At 49.5% G+C, this 9,481-nt stretch overlaps 1 protein-coding gene across 1 annotated transcript; it reads left to right on the top strand.

Moving 5' to 3' along the window:
- The first annotated feature begins 609 nt into the window (after positions 1–609).
- On the top strand, positions 610–9,101 carry Defb123 (defensin beta 123). Its single transcript, XM_021663232.2, has 2 exons — positions 610–832; positions 8,883–9,101. The coding sequence occupies exons 1-2, from the start codon at positions 775–777 to the stop codon at positions 9,026–9,028; spliced, it is 204 nt and encodes a 67-aa protein (XP_021518907.1). The 5' UTR covers positions 610–774; the 3' UTR covers positions 9,029–9,101.
- The last annotated feature ends 380 nt before the right edge of the window (positions 9,102–9,481 follow it).

Raw genomic sequence — 9,481 nt, 5'->3', positions numbered from 1 at the left:
TCTTAGCTCATAAGCTCTACCATGTTTGATCCTCTTGACCTTTATACCAGGAGGGTCCAGTCAGGAAGGAGACCTCACATAAATAATGGAGACAAAGGATAGTTAATGCAGGGAAGTTCTTACTTTTGCTGGAAAGTTGAAAAATGACAAGAAAGCACTACCAGCTGCAGAAGCAGCCACCTCGCTCCTGCTAAGGGAGCTGAAGAAATGAGAATGAATGAATGTTCAGACCAGGGTTCAGGGAACCTCTGTTCTTGCATCCCTGAGGAAGGGGCTCAGCCCAGCACCGAGAGCAACCCTGTGCTTGGTTAGTACAGGGCTGGTGCTCAGAGAGCCCTCCAATGCCATTTTCCTCCCGGTTCTTGTTCCTCTAATGTACTTACTCTTGAACAGACCTTGCCCTGCCTGGAACCCCATATTTTCCTCTCTTCCAGAGCCTGTTGTTAATTCTGCAAGCCAAAGATGTGTGCTCAATGGCATTTGTACTGCGCCCCCTTGTGGTCCCGGCTCTAATTTGGCACAGAGCTGGTGGGGAAAAGTTGTACTTTGTGGCCTTGGACATTGGCTGTCCTCACCCTCCCTATCCAAAAGATAAAGGGATCCTGTGGACTCGGCTGGTGTGGCTCCACACTGTATCCATCCGGATAAGGGCTGTTCCCGTGGGATGTCCCCGGAGATCCAAGGAACTTCTGCTAGAGAGGCCGGCCTCCCCTGCTAGCCACTATCTTTGCCGCAGGTTTGGACTCCAAGCCTCACCTTGGGCCTTCTCCCACCATGAAGCTCCTGCTACTGGCTTTGGCCGCACTACTGCTCTTGTCCCAGCTCACTCCAGGTAATGTAGATCTCCTCATGGAAAGGGTCAGGTAGAGACTCCCTGCCCCTGTCAGTGAAGCCTTAGAGGCCAGGAGCCACCATTCGCAACCCCATGAAGGCGGCGTCTTGCTGGGTGCTGAATCTTAGTTACCAGCAACAACATCCGGAATGGCTTAACCACCACCGGCTCCATGCTCGGCTCTACCAAGTTGTGCAAAGGGCCAGTGTGGTGGTAGGAGCAGCCAGCAAGGAGAAGGCAACAGCAGCTCTCTTGCAGAATAGGCCCCAAATAGTCTAGGCTTAGTAAGAGCCACAGCCACCTTAATGGAAGAGAGAAGCTCGTGTTTACCACTCCTCTCTCTGTACCGTACTCAGTGGTAGAGCTAGGACTATGGAGGCAAATGGCGTGGCCCTTGGGCACAGCTGAAAAACATTCTACCCAAAGCTGTGGCAAAGCGAAGTGGGTACACGTGAGTAGGGCCAGCTAATCTGAGGGGCGGCAGAGTCCCGAGGAGTGACTGAAAGTTAGGCATCAGAGGGGAAGAGGTGGACAGGGAAGGGTGTTCCAGGGAGAATAAACATACAAAAAGCACCCTATTCCAGGGAGAGCGTGCTACCTGAGGGGACCCAACCCACAATGGAGGGGTGGGTGGCTGATGGGAGCCACGGGTGAGGAAGCATGTGGGCCAGAGGAGGACCATGGGAGAACCTAGCCGGAGAAGGTCAGCCTATCCTTCCCAGCAACCCTACCTGCATTCTTCGACTCACCTGGTATAGCTTCTGTCCACCCAAGACTGTCAAACTTTCCAGAATCAGAACATGCTATGTTCCTAGCCAAGCTGTTCCCTCCTGGGGCCCTGAAACATCCTTCATCTAAGGGAGGAAGAAAAGCCAAGAGCCCAAGTTGGCAACTGGCTCACCATTATCTGACCCCCGACCCACCCCGACCGCCTTCACCACTGTTCAGAGGATCAGTTTCTCATTTATCCAGTTTCTGTGTGTAGTATGTGTGTTTCGTGTGTGTAGTAATAGCAGGTTGAGGGAACAACAGAGAAAGCACACACATTTGGGCTGCAGCCCAGTTGATACAGTGCTCACCCAGCACAGAGGAAGCCCTGGCTTTGATTCCTTGCACCACGGAAATTAGGTGTGGTCGTGCAGGATTGGAATCCCAGGACTGGGAGGTGGAGGCTGAAGGATCTGAATTCAGCGGCTACTTACCGCTGTTTAAGGTCAGTCTGGGATAAACAAGGCCCTGTCTGAAAGAGGGGGTGAGCAGTTAGTTTCACGTGGACTGTGACATTCAGGTGAACCTTCTCAGCAACCGCCATTCTGGAAGAGGTGGCAACCTTGCTTTCACCTGGAAGACCCAGGAGTTAAATGTCTAGGGTTGAACACAGCGACGACCAGGAAATGGGTCGCTGTGGCCCTGGGGGAGCTAAAGATGGTGCTGTTTACAATTCTGTCCACCACACCAGGGAATGTGGGTGCCTCCTGGACTGGCGTTATGCTACCTGCTGCTGAGCACAGTAGGAAGAGCTTCTGCTGCTTCCCTGTGCTGCCTCCCAGCTCTCTGAGGGTTGGATGAGGTGCAGAAGCTAAGCCTTTCCCAAAGGTCCTAGCTGACACCCGCCTGAGGTGCCGACACTGCTTCAGAACCATTCTGGGTGTTGCTAGCAAACTGTCCCTCCTGCAGCGCTAGCTCAGCTTCTCTGCATTTCCCTAACGTTCAGGTTAGCCAGCATCCACCCCTAGCATGTTGATGACGTCAGGCTGACAGGGATAGGGGAGTTTTTCAGGCAGCTCGTGCTGCTGCTGATGATGATGATGATGATGACGATGATGATGTTGATGGTGATGGAGGTGAATATAAACTCCTCAATTCTCAGGAAGCTCTTGGAAGAGTTTCTCTTCCACTTCCTGTAAGAGGGGTTGAGTGGAAGCCATCAATCCTTTGGCCATCGCCTTCATCTCTGACAGCCTGCAGTGAGTTGGTTCTGTCTGAACCCACCAGGCTTTAGCCAGGCCTTTACTTTCTTCAGTAAATTTTGATTGCTGAAATGACGGTCTTGCTATGACCAACTCTTATCTCACTTAAGCTAAATTATGACTGTCATCCTAACTGTTCCACCTTTGGACAGTCAAAGGGTCTCAGGATGAAAGGGGGCCAAAATGTACAGCCCTTAAAAATCTTTAGAATGACAGTGGGTAAACACACTTGCCGCCAAGCCTGACAGCCTGAACTTGATTGAGCACTAAGACCCTCTCGTTATGAGCAGACTGGCTCCGTTCCGTTAAATTGTCCTTGGCTGTGCAGACAATACAGGAATGAATAAGTGTAAGTATAAAATGCTCAGGGTTGGAGGGACGCTTTAGTGGGTAAGAACATTTCCTGTGCAAGCAAAAGAGACCTGAGTTCGGACCCTCAGCACTCACATAAAATGCCAGATGTGCCTGCTCATAATCCGTGTTGGAAGGTGGCAACAGACAGATCCAGGAACCCGCTATCAAGCTGGGCTAACCAGATTGGTGAATTTTCAGCTCAGCGAGAGACCCTGTCTCGATGAACACCAGATGCTCTTTCCTGCCCTCTGTTCATGCAACACACACAGTGGGTCATTTTGACATTCTTGAGTTAAAACTGACATCTCACAGCAGCTGACAGCCATCTGCAACTCCAGGTCCCAAGGACTAACACCCTCATCTGGCCTGTGCACACACAGACAAAAAAACACCTACATCTAAAATAGAAATAAATAAATCTTCAAAACATGAGATCTCATTAAGTGGCTGTTTCTTTCTTAGCTTTGCTACAAAGTAAGGCAGAATCACAGCCACGGAAACAAACTCACTGCTTGGCAAAGGTGACCAAGTATAGCTCCCCTTAACACCACACAGCTCAGGCAGCTGCCCTCCACTAAGCCCCTCCCCCGGCATCCCTACCAGCATTCTCTCCCTCCCCCAAAGTGTCCTGACTTGTAGAGTGACTGATATTTTTTTATGTCTTCACGAAATACTCATTGCCAAGGTTACATCCCTAAACATCTTTTGTTTGTGTTTTATTTCTGAGACAGGATCTCACGGTGTAGCCCTGACTGGCAAACATCCTGTTTTTAAAAATATGCCTTTTAATATTTCTCTGATCTTCATCCCTCTGTCTTTACAAGTTGTCTTGAAATAACTGGTCACTGACCTGGATTCTCCCGCAATTTAGGATTTTGCCAGTTGCATGCTCAGAATAGAACTCACAGTATCCTCTGGTGTGTGGGCCTGGATTTCGGGAAACTCACTATTTAGACCAAGCTGCCCTCAAACTCACAGAGACCCACCTGCCTCTGCCTGCTGAGGGCTACCACACCTGGCTACTCTTAGTGAACTCAAATTGTCCCATCCTTGATGAGGAGGGTCTGCTTGATGCACAAGCTTTACTTTGAAAAACCTAGTACCTGTGTTAGTGTTCTTGTGCAATGCCCATCCATCTTTATAAAGACTAGCAGCACCGTGCTGCAGCCTCGCCACCTCAAACACGACACCCTGCTACACAGGACACTGCACAGCCAAAGGTCTGTGAGGGCTGGCAACAGTTTACCCAACAAAGAAACAGCTTTAGACCCAGCTGTTCTCAGCTGTGAGCCCAGACCCCTTTGGGTGTCTTTATCAGATGTTTACATTATGATTCATAGCGGCAGCAAAATTTCAGTTATGAAGTTGCAACAGAATAAGTTTATGGTTGGAGGAAACCACAAAATGAGGAACTGGATTAAGGGGCTGCAGCATTAGGAAGGTTGAGAGCCACTGAATCTAGAGGGAAAAGGAAGGCATGGAGGTTAACTGCAGCATGTATGCTTTCGAGAGTCACAAGCAAGGTGGGGCCCCAAGGCAGGCGTAAAAGGCTGACATCTGGCCCAGGCTGAGAACAAACTGAAGGCCGAATTTCTGAGGAAAGCCCAAAGTAAAGAGGAAGGAGGAAGCTAGGCATAGCGGCACAAACTGGGGATCCCAGGACTTGAGAAAAGTTCAAGGTCATTCTCAGCTACAGAATGACACACACCCCCAAAAGAGAGAGAGAGAAAGAAAAACAGAGAGTGGGAGGAGGGGGTAGAGAGCAAGAGTGACAGTTTTGTATGAAACATCCTATCTGCTCCTCACGCCTCATGGAAATCAATGCTGCATTTGTTTTGGGAAACCAGATTCCTTGTGGGGAGAATGGGACACTGCATCCCTACAAGGGGACAGGATTTCAGATACAAAGTATCCACCACTGCTGTTTGAGAAACTCAGGCTCCTCCGTCTTCTGCTCGTGAACAAATCGGTCAGAGGAGTTCAAACTGGGGTGGCAGGAAGTTGTAGACCAAAGTAAGGATTCTACCCAGGTCTAGCAATTTACTGAGCGTGAGTGAGGGGTTATACACAGGGGCAACAGGTAACCCCAAAACAGGTGCACCAGTGTCTCGTGGCAGCATGGAAAATGGTGTTCCTGTAGTTGATAGATGGAGTCCCCTTCCTCAGTTACCCTTCCTGCTCAATCCTCCAGTGGCTCCTGAGAGAACATGCAGCTGGGCGAGAATGACAACAGCTGAGAGAGGGTGCAAGAGGAAGTGAGAGTCTAACGGCCTCTCCAACCCCTCTGTCTATGAGGGACCTTCCACAGGCCCAGGCTGGAGGGTCTCTTGCAGGTAGTCCCAGCTGCTCTGATTAAGATGTTAATGGCGGGACAGGAGAACTCGCTGCTCTCCTGAAGGCCCTGGGCTGGGTTCCAGTACCCACACTCAACCTGTTGTTACTCCGGTCCAGAGGATTCTGTGCCCTCTTCTGGCTTCTTTGGGTACCACACATGTGTGGTTCACATGCATACATACATACAAAACTCTCAAACACGCAGAATAAAATGAGTAAGTCCTCTCTATGGTGATGGCATAGGTTCACAGGGACGGCCACTCACACACACCTGAATTCATGACATCAGTCGCTGGGAAGGCCCGGGGCTCGGACTGTTGGATGGGACACTGTGATTGGCAGGCTTGTCATGTGCTGGTCCTTGCTGTGGGGTGATGGGTCCGAGACCTGAAGAGACCCAGAGACACATCCTAGAAAAAGAAAAAGCCAAGGGTCCTCTATACCAGAGGGGGGCAGGTGGGTTTTGGACATGGCTCTCTTCAGTACTGACACTACTGGAACATTGCACCCCAAAGATTTAAAATTTTCTCAGTAATCCCTTGTGCAGAAGCCCTGGGGTCACCATGGGAACTTGCCTCCCTGGAAGAGATTCCAGGACAGCATACACACACCCGTTCATATGTGTGTGTGTGTGTGTGTGTGTGTGTGTACACATACATATGTATATATGTATATGTGTGTGTATCCTTGTTCTTTTATTCTTGCTGGTTGTCTCCCTGGAAGAGATCCCACAGCGTTCTGACTGCTCATCTCAGGACACGTGGGGATGCCTGGACCATTGTTGCATCTTTCCTATGAAATTGTAACATCAATACAAGAAAGGGAGAAAGGAGGCCCATCTTTGTTGCCCCATTTCAGCCAAACCATAAATAAATCTATTTTCCTTACGAAAGGCTGTTATTCTCAAAGAGAAGCAGTCCAGAGCGTGTATGCACACACACTCACCCATACAGACACACACACTCTCATACACACACGGCACACACCACACACAGACACACACACTCATATACACACGCTCTCACCACACACGAGCACACGCCCACATACACCTATCTACCACTCCTGCTGGCCTCCCTCCTACTCTCCAAACACCTCCCCTTCAGCTTCCGTATCTACATGCATGTACCATGGCAGGTATGTGCACATGGGTATGCCTGAGCACAGCTTTTCCGGAGTTGTGTTAGGAAACAGGTTTCTGGCTGCTCGGAATCTTGTCGCACTTGAGATTTTCCAGGTGCCGTTTCTTTGCCCCCTCTGGTCATCTCTGCCCCCTCTCTCCTTTGGCACCTCCGCTGCTGACGTGTTGATCTAGCAGCGTTCGGTCCCCGCCGCTTCGTTCTTCCTCTGAACTTCATTTTGAGTAGTTTCTGTTTTGTGTCTCCAAGTTCATTCATCTTTTTGGAGAGACTTTTTAACTTTGTTTATTTTTTTTTACTTATTTAGTCTCGTGTGACTCAGGCTGACTTTGAACTCACTATATAGACTGGCACTTGCCTCCAGTCTTCCTGCCTCCACTTCCTGGGTGCTGGAATTATACCTGTGTGCTCACTGACTGGCCGAGTTTCTTAAAGAGGTATTTGTTTTCTTTTTATGTGCCTGTTGCCCGTATGTAGGTCTGGGCACCGTATGCATGCCTGGTGTCTGCAGCGACCGGAGAGGGTTGTCAGGTCCCTTGGAACTGAAGTTTCGGCTTGTTGTGAGCTGCTGTGTGGGTGCTGGAAACTAAGCCAGACAGAGCAGCAAGTGCTCTTTGCCTCTGAGCCATCCTTCTGGCCCCCCGAAAGCTATAGGTTTTCTAAAGCCTTTCTGCTCTGGCGGAAGAGCACACACATATTCCCAGTCCTGAGGACAGCTCTGCCTAGCTCTCTCGTGACCCTTCCCAGACTTTGGTAATTACCTCACAGGTGTGTTCAGAAAAGTGTTCAAAGATGAGAGGGGTTCCCTTTGGAGACTGCCATGGTGTGGACATGTTTCTCTCTCTCCCTCTCTCTCTCTCTCCTCTCTGCCCCATCTGAAATTTTTAATGCTGATTTAAGTAGCTGCTATTTTTCAGCTAGCCGACAACGGGTCTCATGGTGACACTTCCATGCACATGTATCATATATTTTGTGTCTCGTTTACACCCGCCTTCCCCTCTGCCCCCTGGCTGGTCCCCTTCCTACTTTTGCTTTCATGTCTGTACATTCCACAACCCTTTCTTGTTCCCTCTTCTCATCTCAAGACAACTTCTCCTCTCACGGTTCCTGTCCTACTTCCATGGCATTCCTATGTGTCTATATATGTTTAAATCTCGATTCCATACACAAAAAAGGCAAGGTTTGTCTTAGTCCTATATAACATAATAATCCCCAGCTGCATCCGTTTTGCTGCAAATGTCATGATTTCATTCCTGCTACAGCTGTGTATACGGACTTCATTAGCTTTATTCATGTGTCGATGGACCTCTAGACTGATTCCATATCTTGGCTGTCGTGAACGGTACATCAACAGACACAGAGGTGCAAGCACAGAGGTGCAGTCTCTGATAGCACAGACTGCCGTAAAGGCCCTCGGTATATTTGGGGATGGTACACATGGGTTCTACGGTCATTCTAGTTTCAGTCAGCTGAGGGACCTCTGCACTGATTGCCATGATGGCCGTGCAGGTGCGCTCCACCAGCAGCGAACAAGGCCTCCTCTTTCCTCACATCGTGGAGAGCATTTGTTGTCATTTCTTTCCTTGGTGACAGATGGAATGTCATTCCCCTTCTGTGAGGGAACGCCCAGACAGGGCAAGGCCGGTGCTGATGTGTAGAAGCTGGAATTCTATGCCTCTTCTTCCAAGGCTTCCCTTGCCCTTCTCCACCCCTTGCTCCATGTCTGGGCCTCTGTTTGAACTGTCAAAAGGAAACCTGTGACTCAGCTAGAGCTTAAAGACTTTGTTCATCTGAGGGACACCAAGGCATCTGCAAGCTGAGGCAGGACTGGTGCCGCACGGAGAAGTGGGCATGGGCCTTCGCTTTGTCTTGGGCAGCCACTGCTGTCCCTCCTGCACAGCCCCAGGGGGAACGGCATTCCTAGCTGGTCCCCTGTTGTTTCTCTCTTGGTTTGGGTTTTTGTTTTGTTTTGTTTTGTTTTTTTAAGACAAGTTTTATGTAACCCAGGCTGTCTACAACAGCCCTTTCAAGGCAGATTTCCAACGTTCCATCATTTAGTCTAAATTTGCGGTCAAAGAAAGGCTGGGCAAAAAAATGAGGTCAGGAAAAACATCAGTAGGTGGAAGGGGTCGAAGGGAAGGAAGTGAACTTCTCACTCGTGTGCCAGCTCCTCCAGACCAGAGCCACCCTCTTCTTGGGACTGACGTGATCTCCTCTCTCTCTCTCTCTCTCTCTCTCTCTCCTTTGTATCAGGTGACACTCAGAAATGCTGGAATCTCCATGGCAAGTGCCGCCACCGGTGCTCCCGGAAGGAGAGCGTCTATGTCTACTGCACAAACGGGAAGATGTGCTGCGTGAAACCCAAGTTCCAGCCGAAGCCAAAGCCCTGGATGTTCTAAGCGGGGATGTCGCCCTTGGCAAAGCCGTCCTAGGCTGACCCCGTGGATCCTTGAGCTCAGTCAATAAATGCACCTGCCCAACCTCTGTGTTGCTTGCTCATCTATGCTAGCAGTTTTCAAGTTTGGGAAAGCAAAAGTATCATCATCATCATCATCATATGACGTCTCTGTCCCTCATAGGTGAACAGTGGGATTTTCTTGAATCCATGAAGCATATGATGACATTAACTGCTGGGCAGCCAGCAGAGGTGTGCTTATGTACACGTGTGTTCTAGAACTGCTTAGGTTGGAGGCTTGAGGTATAATCACTTGCAGAGGTTGACTTGATCAGTCCTCAGTAACCCCACTGCCCTCGTCCAATGATCGTTGATATTATTAATCTCTGTAACCTCAAAATCATTATTTTTTAATCCTTAAACCCTCCTTGCACAAGACATAAGTGTACTCAATTGG

This window comes from Meriones unguiculatus, chromosome 4 (genome assembly GCF_030254825.1).
Source record: "Meriones unguiculatus strain TT.TT164.6M chromosome 4, Bangor_MerUng_6.1, whole genome shotgun sequence".
NCBI classification, from domain to species: Eukaryota; Metazoa; Chordata; class Mammalia; order Rodentia; family Muridae; genus Meriones; species Meriones unguiculatus.
The sequence above is the reverse complement of the archived record's forward strand: the minus strand, read 5'-3'. Positions and strand labels throughout refer to the sequence as shown.

Excerpts from the sequence above, each read along its gene's own strand:
- Defb123 (XM_021663232.2), top strand. The coding sequence starts at position 775 with ATGAAGCTCCTGCTACTGGCTTTGGCCGCACTACTGCTCTTGTCCCAG. Across the intron at positions 833-8,882 it reads CTTGTCCCAGCTCACTCCAG|GTGACACTCAGAAATGCTGG; the intron begins GTAATGTAGATC and ends CCTTTGTATCAG.